A 22,011-nucleotide genomic window follows, 5' to 3' on the forward strand; every position below is an offset into this window, starting at 1 on the left:
TTCCAAGAATATATTTACTGTAGTGACAGTGCTTTGTGAGAAATTTACTTACCTGTTGTCTTTTTAAAATGTTTGTGTTTTCAATAATGAATTAGGATATGGTTTAAAGTCTTGGAAATGATATTATACAACTAATGGGTTGGATTGTTTGGGGGAAGAGACCAAACTGCGAGGTCATCGGTCTCATCGGATTAAGGAAGGAGGCCAGCCATGCCCTTTCAAAGGAACCATCCTGGCATTTGCCTGGAGTGATTTAGGGAAATCACGGAAAACCTAAACCATGATGGCCAGACATGGGATTGAACCGTCGTCCTCCTGAATGCGAGTCCAGTGTGCTAACCACTGCGCCACCTTGCTCGGTATATACAACTAATGTATGTCTCAGTTTCTTTTCCACAGCTAATAATATTACTATAATGGAATCTAGAAATTTTTTGCAAATTGTCTGACTATTCATCTCTTTTGAATGTGATGCAGGACAAAAACCAATGCTTTGTTAATTCTCACTGATATATTTGATGGATTGCATGTAGGACTGTTGATATATTTAAAAATACTGGGAATCTGATAGATCAATATTTCAAAAAATATCTTTTTGATATACTGACAAAAAGTATCGATATACTGAAGAAAAAAATATTGACATATCGGCCTATAAAAATATCGGCTGCACACTGTAAATATAATGAAAAAATTTAGAGTTGTATTTTTAAGTATTGATTTGCTGTATTATTAGATACGCTGTACACCAACAAGCTAGCAGCCTGCCTAACCCTCGTGGAGCAAGAATTGAAAGAAAAACCCTTAATTTGAAAATCTGTAAGTTAATAATTGGACTTTGTGCAGATAAAAAGCTCGTATTACAATGCTTTTTTTTTTTTTTTTGTTGACTGTTGTGTTGTTAATTAACAACTGAGTACATGGTGCATTGTCATGCAATACTCCATTTCAGTTAACCTCTCGTAACTTATTTTCTTAACTTGTCATTGGCTACATGTCAAAATAAACCTGTTTTCATGTTGATGTAGGAAAACTGCATGGTGAAGGTAAATGTTGCAGTTGTTGTTGGTAGCATTTAATGCCAATATGTCATCATTTCCCCTCACACACTGCAAAGACCAGTCTTATCATCTAGATTTTTGTTTGTCATTTTCAGCAACCGTTTTTGAAGAATGCTGATGTGGAGAAATAGCACACTAGTTGTGTTAAAAATTAATTTTTGAAGAATAAAGCAAAAGCTATCTCTTCACATCAGAAATGTTGTATTCCATTCACCCCCCCCCCCCTCCCCCCACCTCCTCAGTGCAATCAGACTTCTTCTTTTCTGCCACCTACACTTGCTTCAGACAGTCAAAGAGAAAGACTGGACATGATGAAAGATCCAAATGTAGTAAGACTCCTTCACACAGTGAAAGTAAAGTTATGTTCTACTAAAATTTCAAAAGAACAAAGAAAAAAAAAAAATATGAAACAAAAATATAGGCATTCGATATTGCCATTTTCATATTGACAAATCAGGGAAGGGAATATCAGTGATATATTTCAATATTTTCTTGGGGAAATATTGATATATCAATATTTTATCAATAGCCCTAATTGCATGACATGTAAAGACAAGTGTGAAATTCAAAAGATCACAGCAATGTCAGATTTAACTATGTGGCCAACAGTTATTAATGATTCTGTCATAAATGAATTTTATCATCAATGATATTTTTTTGACATTTGTGTAGAAATAATGTGACATTTTTTAGCTTCTTCAGGAACTGGACATCCATAAAGGTTTCATCACATCTCTCTCCTTAAATAAAGATGGTATACTAATTTCAGCAGACAGTATTGGAGTAATAGTTTTATGGAAAAGTACAAAAGTCTCAAAGCACCAGTACAAATGGGAGTTTAAAAAGTGAGTCACAACTTTATGCAAGTGAATTATAATTAGTATATCTAATTTCCACAGACATAAGCTGGCTTGGTCAATGTTAGATTTAACTTGATCTGATCTCTGCTAAACTCTAGGTGTTTCGCTCTAATGGAAAACCCTGTCATAATTTACAACAAATATCAAGTTCAAATGTCCTAAATATTTAGAAGCTTCTCATCAGCCTTAATTTTTTCTAGACTAGCCTTTCTACACCACCTAATTTTGTAGATGGTCATGTAAGATAATCTAAAATGGAAATTGCTTGCTGCACCCCTTTAACAGAACAAAAACTGTCTATACAGTGTGATGACAATTTATTGTTAAAAGAATATTAATATATAGTTTCTACCATTTGCTTGTCTTTGTGGATGTATTCCTTGTCTCTCTTCATATGATTAAATATTCTCCATCAAGATGGAACCCTTGGATCATGATGAATGGATAAATATTTCATTTATGAACTCTCATTACACAGCTGTTTAGTTCTTAAGAATTCCACTTAGGTCTGCCTTATTGCAGATGGCTAGTTCTACATCTTGATATTCCATGGTCTATATAACCAGTTCTTTAATTCTGCTGCTACAGACATGCATATTTTCCATTCGTCAGTATCAAGTAATAGTCTGGTTTCTTATAAATTAGTCATAATATACTGTACATGGCCCCATGAACTGAAATACTTCACCTCCTTCTTCTTCTTGTGCCTTTGTTCTGCAACAGCACAACATTGGTATGCTTGTTAACCCTTTTGCTACTTGTTGTTTTGTAGGGCGGGTAACCACAGCCAAACTTTGACTTCCAAAGAAAATTCCGCACTGGCTGTATGAATGATTTTTATTAAATCTGCGACCAGTTTCACACCACTTATTGGTGCATCCTCAGGCAATCTGTTCAAAAAATAATATAATAAGAGCTCAACTTCTGGTATTGTGGGAGTGCCTACCTGTAATGCTATGTCATTCCCCAACTGCTGTGGACGTGTCTATGAATGCTGCTTGGATTTTCCTACAGTGCTATAGACATCTGCATGTATTCTGAGCTGCAGAACTCTCATTGTTGTGCATGAGTTAGTTCCATATCCTGGTGAATGAGAAAGCTTTGAGTATTTGTCACACAAAATGTGTACCTCATTGCAAGCTATCATTTGTAAAAAAAAAAAAAAAAACTCATTTTGATACCTTGAATTGTTTGTGAGATATGACAGTTCTTATGACTACATGATTTGTGATGCACAAGGGCTTTCTTGAATGGGGACTTTGCATGAGATTGTCCTTTGGATATAAACACCAATAACTCAAGAAGAAAATGAGATATCAATCTGTTTTGAGTTTTAAATGAAATTTCAATATCCTATCTACATTTAATTCATGCAATGCATGAGCTAAAACCAACCATACACAAATTTTATGCTATGTGTCTATGGGTATTGGAGAAAACAAGATGGTTATTCCCACATGTACTTGATAACAGCTTACAGTTATACAAATATGAATGCATTCACAATGTAAAGCATGGAAAAACCAACAGAAAAGTAAATCAAGGAACAACCACTTTAATACAGCTTGAAACTGCCACTACACAGAATGTTTATGCACCATTGCACATTTTTGAGGACAAAACATTGGAACAGGTCACTACACAGTCCCCCCCTTTAGTGTTAATGATAATGAGGATTGAATTTAACATGCTGTCCAACCCTTGCAACTACTTCCTTCTTGGAAACCAGGTGGTTTGCCATGCGAGTCAGTAGTTCTAACAGGGAGTGGGGTAGTAATCCTTAATGATGGTCTAGGTGTTGCAGTGCCTGGTTCACCATGGTGCTCATGGGGTACATCAACACCTCTTGTTGTCTGGTCCCTTTAATCCCCCCCAAACCAACCAACCAACACCTCTTGTTGCTGATTCTTCTGTCTTCTCTGGTTTGCATTCCATGGTTGTTATAATGTCTGTTGAATCCAGAAACAGTGGCTTGATCCAATCCAATGCAACTGTGGTGAATTGATCATTATGCAGAAAGTATTGCTGCCCTACTGACTGCTGGATATAGTCCGTCGTACAGTGGCTGCTATGGCTTATGCACTTTATTGTTGCATAAAAAATACATGTGTATAACTTGTCTAGCTATGCAAAAATGAAAGAGTGTCTTTTCAACTGGTTTCTAGGCACTTTTGGTCTTAGCTGGTGTATATGTTCTCTTAGTCAGGTGGTGAAGACTAAGGCAGTGATTGTGTCATCTGCCATGCTGTGCAAAAACTCTCCAAATAGGCTTAATGTTTGTCAATATACCAGTTCCTTTGCTGTGCTCTTCGGATCACTCTTAAATGATGTTCATGGGCCTAAAAGCATGACAAGCAGTGTCTCTGTCCATTTCAGTATTGCTTTAAACAGCCAGCGAAGTTGCTCAACTATACTGTCTGATGCATATTGGTATGATGTGGCACGTATGTGCTTTGTACCTTATAATGTAGTCAATGCTCTGAAGATATAGGCTTCAAATTGTCATCCTTGATCAGTGGTAATTTTCAGTGGGACTCTGAAATGAGCACTCCAAAAAAAAAAGTTGCGCTACAGTTTCTGCCATGATGTCTTGTTTTCATTCAAAATGCCTCAGGCCATATTGTGAACCCTTCTACCACTGTGAGGTGTTAACTGTAACCTTCGAATGCAGTGAATGTGCCTATGATGTCAGCATGAACATGTTCGAAATGCTGATTTGGTAGAAGAAATGCACCTAATGGTGTCCTGACATACCATGTGATTTTATACCTTTGGCCTGCCACACATCGCTTTACAAATTTTCTGCAGTTTGCAAACATACCTGGTGATTACAAACAAAGTTTCTGTCTGACTGATCTCACAGTGATCCCTTTACTCCTGGATGTGCCGGATTGTGCATTGACACTATTGCCTGTGCTCTGAATTGCTGTGGCAAAAATGGTCATATCTTTCCTTTTGCTGTGTCACAATGTAACTCTACATATTCTCCAAGTGATGTCAAGCTGTAATCTCAGTTCCTTCAACTGTTGCAATAAATCACACAGCTCACTATCACTTTGTTGTGTGTGCATGAGAGCATCATAATCAGTAGCTTTTGTCAGTGCTTCACACACGCGGTTTCACCTGCCACTGTGTTCACTGTTTCTACTTGCAAAAGTGCATCAAATAGAACATTTAGCTTCTATGGCTGCTGATTGTGAACTGACTGATATAATGTAAGTGTCGCAGCTGCCTAGGCAGTGCTTTCTCCTGCTTTACCTTAAAGATGTAGGTAAGCGGCTTGTGATCTGTATACGAGTAGATGGTTAATTGTTGCCCTTCTAATGTGTGTCTGAATGTTGTGACTGCAGCGCAAGCAGCATACAGCTCATGGTCATATGTTTCCCAACATTGCTGAGATGGTGACAACTTATGACTATAGAATGCAAAGGGCTGCCAGTACTGGTCAGTCTTTTGCTGAAGTGCAGCACCAGTGGCACAGGACAAAGCATCAACCATGTAAACAAATGGGGCATGTGAGATTGAGTGTGCTAATAGGGTGACCTCTGCTGTAGCTGTTTTCACAGCCTGAAACATGGTGTCTGCCTGGCTGACACATTCCACATCAGTACGAAGTGTCGTATTCATGATATATGGAACAAGTACTAATCTAATCTAATTTAATCTGTGGTTAGGTATCAGTTTGCCCTTAAGCAATTTGTTCAATAGTGTGATTATTAGTGTGTGACTGTGAATGAACTGTTGATAGAAATTTACTACTACTAGGAACTGTTGTAGTTCTCTCATTGTTGTAGACTTGATCAAATATCCTACAAAGTGCACCTCTTTCTCACCAAAAACACATTCACCAGATTAATTACTAGTTCCTGTGTGTGTTGGCAGTTGAACACTTGTGTCAAATTCCATAAGTGCTCCTCTTCTGATGCTGACATCACCAACAAATCATCTATGAATACATAGCACAAAAATCTGAATCTTTTGTCATCTTATCCATAAAATGCTGGAAGGTCTGAGCTGCATTACACAGTCTGAAAGGCATCCTGGTGAACTTAAGATAGGCTGAATGGTACCACCACTGCTGTTTTATGAATGTTTTCTGTGGCTACAGGGGTCTGATGTATGCTTGGACTTGGTCAGTGCTAGAAAATATCATCTTATCATGAATATTTGCCTAAAAGTCTTGTATGTATGGGACTGTGTACCAGTCAGGGATGGTCCTTGCACTGAGTTGGAGATGGTCACTGCAGTGATGCCACCCATTCTTCTTTTTAGGCATGATGTCAATCGGGGCTGTTCAGCTGCCACTAGAAACTTTGCAGATAACCTGTGATAGCATGTTGTGAAATTCCTGTTTTACCACTTTTAGCTTTTCAGGCCCCAGACATTTAGGGACATGTAGGTAGAGTGTGAGTTGACTGTCCTAGCACGGTCAGAATGTGGTAAACAGCAGTGTGCTATACCATGTACATCTACATCTACATCTACATCTACATGAATGCTCTGCAATTCACATTTAAATGCTTGGCAGAGGGTTCATCGAACCACAATCATACTATCTCTCTACCATTCCACTCCCGAACAGCGCGCGGGAAAAACGAACACCTAAACCTTTCTGTTCGAGCTCTGATTTCTCTTATTTTATTTTGATGATCATTCCTACCTATGTAGGTTGGGCTCAACAAAATATTTTCGCATTCGGAAGAGAAAGTTGGTGACTGAAACTTCGTAAATAGATCTCGCCGTAACGAAAAACGTCTTTGCTTTAATGACTTCCATCCCAACTCACGTATCATATCTGCCACACTCTCTCCCCTGTTACATGATAATACAAAACGAGCTGCCCTTTTTTGCACCCTTTCGATGTCCTCCGTCAATCCAACCTGGTAAGGATCCCACACTGCGCAGCAATATTCTGACAGAGGACGAATGAGTGTAGTGTAAGCTGTCTCTTTAGTGGACTTATTGCATCTTCTAAGTGTCCTCCCAATGAAACACAACCTTTGGCTCACCTTTCCCACAGTATTATCTATATGGTCTTTCCAACTGAAGTTGTTCATAATTTTAACACCCAGGTACTTAGTTGAATTGACAGCCTTGAGAATTGTACTATTTATCGAGTAACTGAATTCAAACGGATTTATTTTGGAACTCATGTGGATCACCTCACACTTTTCGTTATTTACCATCAACTGCCACCTGCCACACCATACAGCAATCTTTTCTAAATCGCTTTGCAACTGATACTGGTCTTCGGATAACCTTACTAGATGGTAAATTACAGCATCATCTGTGAACAACCTAAGAGAACTGCTCAGATTGTCACCCAGGTCATTTATATAGATCAAGAACAGCAGAGGTCCCAGGACGCCCCCTGGGGAACACCTGATATCACTTCAGTTTTACTCGATGATTTGCCGTCTATTACTACGAACTGTGACCTTCCTGACAGGAAATCACGAATCCAGTCGCACAACTAAGACGATACCCCATAGACCTGCAACTTGATTAGAAGTCGCTTGTGAGGAATGTTGTCAAAAGCTTTCCGGAAACCTAGAAATACGAAATCAACTTGAGATCCCCTGTCGATAGCGGCCATTACTTCGTGTGAATATAGAGCTAGCCGCGTTGCACAAGAATGATGTTTTCTGAAACCATGCTGATTACGTATCAATAGATCATTCCCCTCAAGGTGATTCATAATGTTTGAATACAGTATATGCTCCAAAACCCTACTGCAAATCGACGTCAATGATATAGGTCTGTAGTTTTATGGATTACTCCTACTACCCTTCTTAAACACTGGTGCGACATGTGCAATTTTCCAATCTGTAGGTACAGATCTATCGGTGAGCGAGCGGTTGTATATGATTGCTAAGTTGGGAGCTATTGTATCAGCGTAATCTGGAAGGAACTTAATCGGTATACAATCTGCACCTGAAGACTTGCCCATATCAAGCGATTTGAGTTGCTTCGCAGCCCCTAAGGTATCTACTTCTAGGAAACTCATGCTAGAAGCTGTTCATGTTTCAAATTCTGAAATATCCATTCATCTTCCCTGGTGAAGAAATTTCAGAAAACTGCATTCAATAACTCCGCTTTAGCGGCACAGTCGTCGATAACAGCACCATCGGCACTGCGCAGTGAAGGTATTGACTGTGTCTTGCCGCTTGTGTACTTTACATACGACCAGAATTTCTTTGGATTTTCTACCAAATTTTGAGACAACGTTTCATTGTGGAACGTGTTAAAGGCATCTCGCATTGAAGTCCGTGCCAAATTTCACGCGTCTGTAAATTTTAGCCAATCTTCGGGATTTCGCTTTCTTCTGAACTTCGCATGCTTTTTCCGTTGCCACTGGGAGAGTAGGTGACTGCTGAGTGATGTCAGGGTATTATTTCAGTAACCATATGTATGGTGTATTGTCTGTGACTGTGCATACTGCTAGCAGTGTGCCACAACATACTTTCCTTGGAGTATACAGATTAGTAGTCAAATCTGCCAGTAAGTCATAGGAGGACAAATTTTTTTTTGATAGTAGGCTGTGATATAACTGCCACTGTAAATTGCCATTCAAACACATAGTGTAGCCCCAGGTTAAGGAATAATGTTAACTCAACCATAAATTCTAATCTTGGTGAATAGATAGCAGTTGTGACTGCTCCGATACTGTAGTCAGTTTGGTGTATATTCTGGCACTTCTGCCTTTGTATTGACCAAGTATTGTAGTTTTGTATCCCTGTCCATCACAAAAAGTTAGTGCATATTTGCAATAGAAGTTTCTGTCGTGCTCCCACCTGCAAGGTGTTGTGCAAGGTGGTGTACACTTTTGCATATCATTACCAAACTTCCTGTGGTACCAAAATAAGTTCTGTGCAACAACGATTGATTACAACTCCTTGACTATTGGCAATGTGCCCATTGATGGTTGTGTGTTGTTTGTAAAGCAGCTACCTGTTTGGTCAGTTCTGCCAATGGCATTTGCAGGGAGGCTTGCATCACTTTGGGCACATTTTCTTTTCATGGCGTCAATGTTGAGACATTTTATGTAGGATGTATTTCACCTATCCTGTCAGCATTTTTCTGCCAGTGTGTTTAAATTGCTTGCACACACAATGTTAATTTTTGGGTGTCTGATGGCATTTGGGTCAACCGTATATTTTGTAGCACATCATTACTTACAGTATTACTTACCAATGTGTGTAAATGTCTTAGGAGTTGTGAGGGAGCATGATCTCTGAGCTTGTTAGTGTGCAAAAGCTTCTCTAGCCATTTTGCTCTCAGTTGCAACAAGTCTGTGATCAATGCATTCTTAATTGATGCATACTGTTCGGTATGGCTGGAATGTCCTGGAATTCTGTTGCTAGTTGCTCCATGAGTACTGCAACCACATAGCTGTATTTAGTCCTGTCTGCTGATATATGTGTGAGGACGAACTGATTCCTAGCCAGGCAGACCATAATAGAGGATTATGTTGCCAGAATGGTGGGGATTTCATTGTCATTCTGTTAACTGCACTGCTGACTGCTGGTTCAGTTGTGACTGGTGAGTCTTATATTCTCATGTGGGAACAAGTGCAGTGCAGATGGTGTGGAAGTTACAAGCATCAATGTTGTGAAACTGTGCAAAATGCTGAAGCCAGTGCAGACATGACTTAGTCAATTGGGGTCACCAAATATGTTGGTATTAGAGAAAACAAAATATTTATTCCTGCATATACTCAGTAACAGATTACAATCACACAAAAATGAATACATGCACAATAACTAACTGGAAAGTAAATCAAAGATCAATTGAAAATAGAGGTCATAAACAGAACAGTAGTGTGACCTCCATGTGGCCAGATGAGAGGAATTGCCGATGCCAATTAAAAATGCAAAGAACTGTAAGTAATCACTTATTTACATAAAAAGCAAGAAGTGAACTATTTTATAATCTATGAATAATACATATAAATACAAAAATGTATCATAACTATCATTATAGACCCCATGATGATGCCTTAAAGTGAAAAAAGGTGAATTGCATCTGGGAGAATGAAATACAGCACAGCAAGAGAAGGTGTTTTTTATTAACAAAACAGAAAATAGTATGAGAGAGCTGAATAAAGCTTGAAATGGTCTCACAAGTTAGAAACTTTTCCTGGGAACTTTACATTTTTGGGTGTGTGGTGAAACTTCTTTTAGGAGTGTTCAGTAGTAATCCTCCAAAAGTTTTTTGACCACTTCCCTTATATCATCTTTCTTTGGCAGTGACATTTTGGTGAAATTGCTCAATATGTTTGTCACTCACATCTCCAAGATTAGGTGGGAAGAAATCCAATTGGGAATGAAGGAATTGTAATTTCAGAGATATGTTGCACCTAATAGCCTTGTAATAGTCCAACATGTGTTCTGTCAGTTCCCTGTAGTTGTCAAATATTAAGTTTTCCAAGAAAATGTACCACACATTGTTAAAAGAATGCCAAGCTGACTTCTTAGTATCTTTCAGCAACTGTTCTAAGGTAATATCTTTCATCAAGTCACAGATCTGAGGCCCAGGAAAAATTCCTTCATTAATTTTTACAGTACTAATTGCAGGATATTTAGATTGTAAAAATTGAAAACCCTGGCTGTATTTGTCCATTGCTTACACAAAGTTCTTCAAAAGCCCAATTTCAGATGGAGTGGTGGTAAACAGCACACTTTCTGTTGACAAGGGGTTCATGCGACACATTTTTTTCACTTGGAATGAAAATTTCTCTCAGAGGCCTCTCTTTTATTACATAATGACCTTTTCTTGCTCTACTATCCCAGTGACACAAGAAACCAGTCTGCATCCCCAAAACTCTGAGATGACCACAGATTTTCCATTTGTAACTCAAATAGGCAGTATACATCTGGAATACATCATGTTCTAATAGATCCCCTGTAACTGAATGGAAAGGGCCTCTGGTATCAAAGGTATCTTGTTTCCTTTATATAAGAGAACAGCTTTGAGACTACACTTTGAAAAATCTATAAATAGGTGCTATCCTTGTGGATTGTGAATCATTCCAAATTTTGTAGGCAGCCCATTTATGTCATTACATTAGACCAAACTCTCTGTCACTGAGAAAAAGTGGAAAGATGAAGCTTTTGTTTATGAATGTAATGCAAGTGATTGGTTGTAACAGGTTCTTTTCTTGAAGACAAGACCCAAGTGATTCTGCTTGCCTCTTTGAAAGAATATGAAATCTTACAAGATTGTTCAGTTCTGTGACAATGACTGCATTTGTAGCTGTGCTGCAGATGGCATGTGCTCAGGATCTTCATAAGCTTGTGGTTTCCCACTATTATCATCTGTTTCATCTTTCAGTGTCCATTCTGTTGGTGGTTTTAGAACTGGGAGAGAATCAGGATGTGGAACAGAGTGAACTGCAGATTCCAAATGTGGGTAAGAAACTGTGTGTTTTGCTTTACTTGAGGTTCCTTTTTATTTTCGTTAAAAAAAGCACCAGTCTGTGATTGACAGGTTCCCTCCATAACTGTGGAATGGTAAATGGCACAGTTGGGTGGACTGCATCAGTGTGAGCAACAGTTCTGTGGTGCCCAACATTTACTCTCATCTACATCTGATTCAAAATACAACTTATATACCTTTTTGGTACTTAGTGAAATGGAATGTTTTTGAAACTTAGTTGTACACTCACCACACACATAACAGAAAAGATTTGGTGAATTAAAACACTTCCTAGACATCACTGAGCATAAGGAACATGTGAACACACAAAAACCATATTCTTCATGTTAGCAGATGTACACATATCAAGGATTGATGCTGTGTGATCTCATAGTGAGATAAGTGATGGTCGATAGTTGACTGACTGATGCAACTACAACTTTCCTTTACCTGCCCTAAGCGGCTATCTGTCCCTCCCCTCTCTATTCGCACCACTAGAGAATAATATTCCTAAAATAACAGAATGTGGTAAGTGCCATGGTAATATAAATAATATAGCCAAGTGCAAATGAAACTGCATTTCCGTATACAATTTACCATTGTCATCAGGGCACTGAACTCCACAACAACCACATATTTTTATTCCATGGCAAATTTCATTATCACAGTGTGTAATGGTTACAGAGACTTTATAGTGTCTTCAGTTGATAAGTGAAGAGTGTGTGATAGAATTACAAAACATGAGTAGCAAGTTAGCTTTAGTCCTCTGGATTATGCCACTAAATTGGAGTGTTATGATTCCCTGATTGTTTTGTTATTCATTGCTATGATGAATGCATTCCATACAAATCTTCTACTAGTTACATAATTATGTATTGGAACTGTACTGCTTTTAACCTCTGATTATCTACCATGAATGGAACATATGTTTTGCTAAGCAGCCTACTTTTCTTATTTACTATTTCTTATTTACTATTATTCAGCTGTGTGAATTAAAATGGCATGCAGTACACAGTTTAAATACTGATACTTAACTGTTGACTAGTTAATCTGTGAGGTACACACTTCCCTAGTTGTTATTTTTGTTGCCACTTTGTGACTTACTTTGTACAGCTATATTTGTGTTTCAACCAACATGACAGATAGCATGAGTCAAGTGGTGTTACTTATGTCAGTGGTAATAGCTGCTGGTACCATTGCAAATATCCCCTCTGCCATTGTCCTGAAAATTTTTGTGCTCAAATGCAGTATCAACTTCTAGTGTTATAGATAATGTATGTATACATGTCATAATGTAAGACACAAACAGCAGTATGGCCACAATGAACCAAAGTTTATTCTTCTTCCACATACACAAACATAGAAATAATCCAGATACTGATGCAATCAGTTGTTGACAATAAGTTAGAACATACCATGAGAGTGAGTGCTCGCTGCACTGTAGTTATGCGAAGCGGAGGGCTATTGTAGATGGCATGGTGGATGCTATGTCTTGTGCACAAGTCATGTGGCCCACTGCAGGCAGTCTCTGGTGGGCAGCTCATGCTGATGCTGTTGGCAGAATATTCAAAGTATAGCATGCAGGTGGCCTGATGCCGTGATACATAACCTACACTCCTGGAAATTGAAATAAGAACACCGTGAATTCATTGTCCCAGGAAGGGGAAATTTTATTGACACATTCCTGGGGTCAGATACATCACATGATCACACTGACAGAACCACAGGCACATAGACACAGGCAACAGAGCATGCACAATGTCGGCACTAGTGCAGTGTATATCCACCTTTCGCAGCAATGCAGGCTGCTATTCTCCCATGGAAACGATCGTAGAGATGCTGGATGTAGTCCTGTGGAACGGCTTGCCATGCCATTTCCACCTGGCGCCTCAGTTGGACCAGCGTTCGTGCTCGACGTGCAGACCGCGTGAGACGACGCTTCATCCAGTCCCAAACATGCTCAGTGGGGGACAGATCCGGAGATCTTGCTGGCCAGGGTAGTTGACTTACACCTTCTAGAGCACGTTGGGTGGCACGGGATACATGCGGACGTGCATTGTCCTGTTGGAACAGCAAGTTCCCTTGCCGGTCTAGGAATGGTAGAGCAATGGGTTCGATGACGGTTTGGATGTACCGTGCACTATTCAGTGCCCCTCGACGATCACCAGTGGTGTACGGCCAGTGTAGGAGATCGCTCCCCACACCATGATGCCGGGTGTTGGCCCTGTGTGCCTCGGTCATATGCAGTCCTGATTGTGGTGCTCACCTGCACGGCGCCAAACACGCATACGACCATCATTGGCACCAAGGCAGAAGCGACTCTCATCGCTGAAGACGACACGTCTCCATTCGTCCCTCCATTCATGCCTGTCGCGACACCACTGGAGGCGGGCTGCATGATGTTGGGGCATGAGCGGAAGACGGCCTAATGGTGTGCGGGACCGTAGCCCAGCTTCATGGAGATGGTTGCGAATGGTCCTCGCCGATACCCCAGGAGCAACAGTGTTCCTAATTTGCTGGGAAGTGGCGGTGTGGTCCCCTACGGCACTGCATAGGATCCTACGGTCTTGGCGTGCATCCGTGCGTCGCTGCGGTCCGGTCCCAGGTCGACGGGCACGTGCACCTTCCGCCGACCACTGGCGACAACATCGATGTACTGTGGAGACCTCACGCCCCACGTGTTGAGCAATTCGGCGGTACGTCCACCCGACCTCCCACATGCCCACTATACGCCCTCGCTCAAAGTCCGTCAGCTGCACATATGGTTCACGTCCACGCTGTCTCGGCATGCTACCAGTGTTAAAGACTGCGATGGAGCTCCGTATGCCACGGCAAACTGGCTGACACTGACGGCGGCGGTGCACAAATGCTGCGCAGCCAGCGCCATCTCCATGAAGCTGGGCTACGGTCCCGCACAGTTCCTGGTGTGTCCGCTGTGCCGTGCGTGTGATCATTGCTTGTACAGCCCTCTCGCAGTGTCCGGAGCAAGTATGGTGGGTCTGACACACCGGTGTCAATGTGTTCTTTTTTCCATTTCCAGGAGTGTAGTATTACGTACAGGATTATGGAACCCCTTGACCCTTGGCAAAAGGATGCTCTACCGATACAGGCACCAGGGCAACTGTTGAAATATGCATGGCCTCTGTGGCTGATGCTGCAAGTGATGACAGCAGTGGGGGAAGGAAACTCCAGGTTGGAACCAGTGAGTAGGGGCAGAAGTGGGGTGGCTGTGGACACATGTGGTGGCTGCTCCCCCATGAAATATGATAAGAGAGGACCATTGACAAGAGTGCTGGCTGCATTTTAACATCCAGAGGACCATTGACAAGAGTGCTGGCTGCATTTCAACATCCAGGTCCTCAATATTGTAGAAGCATGCCCGCAGTGAGGGCACTGGCTGCTCTGTCGGGGATGCCAGGTATGCTGATATGGAAGGACCTGTAGGCACCAACTCAGCTGACAGCGGAATCACCAGTGGCAGCAAAGCATTGCAGGAAGGTCTGGCAGGAGGTGGCTCATCCAAGTTCTGGAGGTTGTGGCATCCACAAGGAGGATGGATCCGCTCCCCACAGCAGAGACACCACATGCATGTCCCCAGCCCCTCACTGGTGAACACCATGCAGAAGTGGCAGCCTCGGCAGCTGTGGAACATGACCATTATCCACTTCTGTAGGGGGCCAACCACAAAGCCCAGACTGTGGAGAAAGGAGCAAACTACAACAAGGGCCCCAATGGTGTGTGTTCGTGGGGCAGCATGAGCAGAGGCAGGGGTACGTGGCTGGCGACCATGGAGCATCTCAGCCGAACTCTGATCCCCCACCAATATTAACCTGTAGGAACTCAAGAAGTGTGTCAAGATGTCATCTGCAGATGAGTCCATTACATGTTTTTCCATTTGAACTTTGACTTTGAAGATGAGATGTTCCATCTCACTGTTAGATTGAGGGTGAAAAGAAGGAGCTGTCACATGGTGAATGCCTTGACAGGTACAGAAATGTGGAAGGTCTGAGACAAAAACTGTGGATTGTTTTCCATCACAAGCATATAAGGCAACCCTTCAATAGCAAAAATTATGGAGAATGCTTGAATCATAGCTATGGTTGACTTTGGACAGTGGGTAACATGTGGAAATTTAGAGAGAGCATGGACAGCCACAACTAGTAAGAATGTAGGAATGGCCCCCTGGAATTAACAATGATGTATTGCCATGGAAGCCATAGTGTGGACCAGGAAGAGAGCATCAACCACAACACTGCCTGTATAGTAGCACACTGAGAGCAGGTTGCGACAAGATATACACTGTTTTGCCATTGATGCCAAGTCAAAACACATGCCGATTGGTCAGTAACTTGCTACGTGAGGCATCCCAACGTCTTTGATGTAGGAGCTGAAGCATATCCCCCTGTAGGGCACCTTTGGTGTCACTGACGCTAACATGTGTAAGGCTTTGTTTTTTCTTGGCTTTCTTTTCAGATCTAGCAGTTGTTGTGTCAGTTAGCGTTGTTCCAGGAACCTGCATCTCTTTTTAGAATAAAAGGCAAAGGTCCTGAGTTTGTGTCTCAGCCCAGCACACAATTTTAATCTGCCAGGAGTTTCTTATCAACCCACACTCCACTGCATAGTGAAAATTTCATTTTGGAAACATCCCCAAGGCTGTGGCTAACCCATGTCTCTGAAATACCCTTTCTTCCAGGAGTGCTGGTTCTGCAAGGTTTGTAAAAGAAGTTCTGTGAAGTTTGGAAAGTTGGGTAGCTCAATCAGTAGAGCATGTGCCCATGGAAGGAAAAAGTACGGAGCTCATGTCTTGGTCAGGCACACAGTGTTAATCTGTCAGGGATTTTCATATCAGTGCACACACTGCTGCAGAGTGAAAATTCCATTCTGCAAACATTCCCCAGGCTGTGGCTAAGCCATGTCTCTGCAATATCCTTCCTTCCTGGAGTACTGGTTCTACAGGATTCACAGATGAGATTCTGTGTAGTTTGGAAGGTAGGAGATGATGTACTAGCAGAATTGAAGCTGTGAGGACAGGTCATGTTTCATGCTTGGGTAGCTCAATCAGTGGAGCACTTTCCCCCAAAAGGCAAAGGTTCAGAGTTCGAGTCTCAGTCCAGCACACATTTTTAATCTACCAGGAAGTTTCACATCACTTCCATTTGATGAAATGCGTGGTCTACAGTTCCTCAAAGTTTAGTGACTTAAAAGTAGCATATTCCAATTTTGGGGCAATTTACACCTCCCACTATGTATAAAGATCTGGTTTATTCCTTGACTTTTTTGATAGTTGATGATACTGACACCACAAATTTGTTTGGTCTGGATGCTTTCAATGCTTTGATTTTTCTGCTTTAGGTACAGTGGATGTCATTTCCAAGTGAGTCCCTTACCAGCAGTTAGATTCTCTGAACCCTAAGTTCTTGTCTCTCTTCTCAGATGGGTTAGGTTGTGCCACAAATTTTGTGGTCCTCGTTACTCTGATTACAGTGCAGCTCTGTTTTTTCCATGTGCCCCATATTCCAGTGGCTTTGTGTGATCAAGTGAAAGCAGAATTGGACAGGCTGGTGTCATTAGGGGTCATACAATCTATGACACCAGATTTGGACAGTCTGGTGTCATTGGGGGTCATACAATCTTTTACATCATATCTAACCCTCGTGATAGTAAACGAATCAACTGGTCAGATTTACATTTATGGCAACTTTAAAGTTTCATTTAATGCTCAATCTATTATTCACACCTACCCTTTGCCCTGTCCAGATGAATTATTGGCTTGGTAAAAAGACTGTGGGTGCATTGGTGGAATAGAAGTCTGTGTAATGCTAGAGTGGGAACAGGGAAAGGGATGGGTGAGTGAAGGACAGTGACTAACGAAGGTTGAGACCAGGATGGTTATGGGAATTTAGGATATATTACAGGAAGAGTTACCACCTGTGCAATTCAGAAAAGCTGGTATTGGTAGGAAGGATACAGATGGCACTGGCTGTGAAGCAATCTTTGAAAAGAAGAACATTGTGTTGGGCAGTGTGCTCAATAACTGGGTGGTCTAGCTGTTTCTCGGGAACAGGTTGTTGGTGGCCATTCATGCGGACACAAACCTTATTGGTTGTCATGCCCATATAGAATGCAGCACAGTGATTGCAGCTTAGCTTGTAGATCACATGACTGTTTTCACAGATAGCCCTGCCTTTGATAGGATAGGTGATGCTTGTGACAGGACTGGAGTAGATGGTGGAGAGAATATGTATGAGATAGGTTGTACGTCTATGTCTACTACAGGGTTATGATCCATGAGCAAAGGGTTAGGAGGAGGGCTTTTGCAGGAATGGACGATGATATTGTTTGGATTTGGTGGGTGGCAGAATACCACTATGGGAGGGATGGGAAGAATAGTAGGTCATTCAGTTGCTCCAGTACTGTGTGGTACTGAATCATGAGGGGAATGTTCCTCTGTGACTGGACAGTAGGACTTTGGGGGGGGGGGGGGGGGGGCGTGACTGGAGAGATAAGGCATCGAAGTTCTGTTGCTGTACATGTTTGGGAGGGTAATTACCATCTGTGGAGACTCAGTACAGTGGTGGGTCATGAGTATACATTCTGTGTGTTCACAAATTTTTAGGTTCAGATAAATTTGAGAATGTGAAATTAATAGCATCTGCTGTATAACAGTTATGCTCATCAACAAATTTATGCAACTACAGCCACTGCCAATAGTAATACCAAAATTAATAATAATAATAATAATATGCATAACTTATCTGACAAAAGAAAGAATTGTTTTTGTGGAATTTTGTCGTTTTGTACATAATTAAGTACAGTTTAGTGCAGTAATGAAATAATGTATAAGCTTTTGCAACTCTCCATTTCACATTTTTGTGTAAATGGGAGTTTTCATGCTTTTCCATTTTTTCAGATAAATATACAAGATCCCTAAGAGATGTATTAGTTCAGAAATTTACTTCCATGCTGAAAATCAGACATTCTTATGCTGCATCCACACAACAACTTATTCTAACTGTACATTTCCTTGTTAAATGTTCACTTGTAGTCACGCTTATTTTATTTCATCACTCTCTCAATCAAAGGATCTGCTCTCGGAGGCCCTAGTTCCTTTGCGGCTAACTTTTGCTGGTAATTTGCTTTTCTGTTCCCAGAATGAGATTTTCACTCTGCAGTGGAGAGTGCTTTGATATGAAACTTCCTGGTAGATTAAAGCTGGACTGAGACTCAAACTTGGGAACTTTGCCTTTCACAGCAAGTGCTCTACCAACTGAGCTACCCAAGTGTGACATTCGCGACCCATCCTCACAGTTTTACTTTCCTGTTAACATTTAAAATAGATACAAGATAGTTCATGATTACATTGCACATGAAAGCCAATTCCCACCCAGTTAACAACCAGCTCCAAATACAAAGTACCATTTGTGGAAATGATTAAACTCAAGTAGTAATGTCTGCCAACATGGTATCTTGATTAGAATACATATGAGGTGCTGAGATCCATAAGGGCCTAAAGCACACCACTCTTGATCCCACATTTATGTGAATATCAGAGAAACCAGTGATACAGCTTTTTGTGGGTTTTCAAATATGCATTGTGGACCTACAGCACAGATAAACCTGACTCACCCTAAGGTCAATAGATTTCAGAAGCATGAATAAATCCTACAAGCTCACAAGCGACTGTGACATGCTTTATGCTCTTATAATTCTCACAAGGGAAACTCCCCCCCCCCCCCCCCCCCCCCCCCTCCCGCCTCAGATTTAGTGGTAAGATGGCCCAGTGGATAGCCCATCAAAAACTGAACACAGGTCAAGCATGAAAACAGGAAGAAGGTGTGCTGAACTTGTTAAAAAAATAAATAAATGAAAATAAAAAATAAGCCCACATACAGAGGCATAGCATCATCATTAAGTGGTCACAGGGCTGTACTGTGAAGCAGATGATCCATGTTGAAAACTCTCTCATGCCATTTTTCCTTTTTTTTCACAACATTATGAACTATCCATCCAGTCATTGAAATTTTTGTTCTCTTTCTATAGTCTTGGCAGTAGTCATGCTATACATTGGTTTTAGAATATGAGTCATGTGGTAAGAATACGTTACTGTTGCAAGTAAATGTAATAAATAGTGAGAGCAGGTGAGATACCACATAGACATCACACAGAAATGAAAACAATAAATAAACAGGTGTGAACTACGTTGCAACAAAGGAATTCAAGAGTCAAAACTTCCAAAATGGAACAAAACTTCAAAACTGTTAAAAACATTGACAGAGTACAGAGGAACTGTGTGATTGTGAAACTGTTGCATTAATTTTTTGCAGCATATGTGACAAATTATTATGTTTTCACCATTTCCTTGGGAGTGATCACATTCACATTCATACAAACACCTAAATCGGGCAAGGAGGCTTATCTCTCTCACTCCAAGAGATTCCTGTCATATGACACACACAATGTCACTATTACTGTGTATAGCACACCAGATGTCTTTACTGGTGAAGTATTGGTTGACTTGTCACCTTGTCATCAAACGTTTGTGGTTCCCATTCAAAAACCACTTCCTTTGGCTGCTAATAAAGTAGCTGAGCAGAATGAACTGCCATTGTAGGTTCCTTCCTTACACCTTGCTGTTGCAAATGGACACAGACACAAATTTGAATACAGTGAACAGTGGAAAAAAAGTGGCATGCAGTAGGTCTGAAAACAGCTCACCTGTGTGGCAATCCAACAGTGTGGCCACTTAACCATAATGCAATCAGTGTTACAGCTTGCTGTATGTTGCACTTCTTTTTCATGTGTCAGTTTTCCATTTTCTGAGGTCCGGCTTGTTATTCAGCAGTGAACCAGTTATTATATTAACTTGGTGTAGTTTACCCATCTTTAACCAGTACAGTGCGGCCCGATACCTGATTGTAATATCTATCAGGAAGATTCTGGAACAGCACACAGTGCTTCGACTGATGTCATGCCTAAAGCTCCAGATAGTCACAATAAGAGCTTCAATGTCCTTGCTTGACAACACATGGAACATATGAATTAATTGTTTTACCAAAATCTTTCTTCAGGTGTGATATCAGATGTTCCAGGGGCACCCGTACTCAGGGGCAAGGAAGGCTGTGGTCCCCAACCCTCCTCAAGCTCTCAGAGAAAGGAAAAAATATAATGTATAGCCATGTGTTTTTCTTTCAAGAAAACGACTGAAAAGTCAGTATTCTGTAGCTTTTTAATGGTGTCTGAACTGGTACATTTTTCATGGCTACTTACACGTCACCATTAGTCTTCCAAGATATTAAAAATACCCCATGCCCCAGGTCTCTCTCCCCCCCCCCCACCCCCCCTTCCACCATTGCAAACTATCATATAGGTGTACATGTAAATAGATGGAATAGAAAATTAAAAAAGTTAATGATAGTTAAGTCTGGGTTATCAGCAGCTTCAAAGGACTATGACATGAAGTAAATGATTATACTTATTGAGAATTTGTAATAGGTGAAATTTTTGTATAGTGTACAAATGATTTTTGTTACTTTACTAATTATTTTTTGATATTTCATTTTTTTATATAACTGTACATTTTTAATTGGGATTTTTGTGTGCTTTCTCCTAAATTCTACATACTGTTGACCTGTTCTGTGCAGGAAAATTGAGCTGCATGAAACCCGCGGCATTACTATAAACTATTTAGTGCTCCACCCAGGAGGAAGACGCTTACTAGTGCATGCTAGAGACAGTTTGTTGCGAATGGTTGACCTTGCCACAGGATCATCCATTCAATGGTTTAGAGGTGCAGTCAACTATAGGTATGTATGCCAGTCTCATTGTTAGTTTCATTACAATAGAGTCAAGTAGATGTTATTACCTTGTAGCAGAGTTAAAGTTAGGATATAACACTAATTGATGTAATTATCATTAATTTGCAGTTGCAGGCAGCACATTTTGAAGTATGAATACAATGTTTTGTCAGTGATACAAAAACATCATTATGTTAAAGGGTAGTTGTGGATAGAATTAAGGTAGCAACTCAGTCTAATACTGAGTCATGGAGTGGTCAATAGGCACATAAAAAGAATGAAAACATTGCTAAACTTTTGGAGGATGTTCTTCTTCAGAGCTATATTCACCTATTGGCCACTCAATGCCTGAACTATATGGAGGTGTGTGGAGGATTGTTATCTTCTCTTCTTCCATTCCACAAATACATCAGACATCCTTAGGTTCTCTCTGGTAAAAACATGAAAAGTGCATTTAAATAAATAAATAAGAATGAAGGAAGGATGGGGAAATGGCATGTTGCAACTTGGAGATAAGATTTCTGGGCACTTGTGGGGGTGGGGGAAAGAGGGGGAGGAGTTAATAGAAGATGTGATAGAAGGCAAGCAGGTGACCCTCAATGGAAGTAGCAAAATAAGGACTGAAAAGGGAACACTCACAGAACAGAGTGATTAAGAGGATGGGAGGAGGACAGGGAGATCACAGCTACAGTATGCATGGTATGGTAAATAACAAGTAACTGGAATAAAGTGAAATAGACTAATATAAGCTTAGGTCAACAGAACTCCAAGAAAAGAGGAAATACTGGAGAAACAGTTCTGACCTATCTAGTTCAGAGAGAGAGAGAGAGAGAGAGAGAGAGAGAGAGAGAGATGGTTAGAAAGCTAATTCCATCTCGG

General features: G+C 40.8%; 1 protein-coding gene across 1 annotated transcript in view; it reads left to right on the plus strand.

Annotated features, from left to right (window-relative positions):
* LOC124607315 (jouberin-like) overlaps positions 1-22,011 on the plus strand; it is a 297,391-nt gene that overhangs the window by 232,598 nt on the left and 42,782 nt on the right. The window contains exons 9-10 of the mRNA XM_047139613.1: positions 1,755-1,906; positions 20,980-21,141. Of these exons, the coding sequence (XP_046995569.1) occupies positions 1,755-1,906; positions 20,980-21,141 (314 nt within the window). The remainder of the gene's footprint in view (positions 1-1,754; positions 1,907-20,979; positions 21,142-22,011) is intronic.

Source organism: Schistocerca americana, chromosome 3, assembly GCF_021461395.2.
Source record: "Schistocerca americana isolate TAMUIC-IGC-003095 chromosome 3, iqSchAmer2.1, whole genome shotgun sequence".
NCBI classification, from domain to species: Eukaryota; Metazoa; Arthropoda; class Insecta; order Orthoptera; family Acrididae; genus Schistocerca; species Schistocerca americana.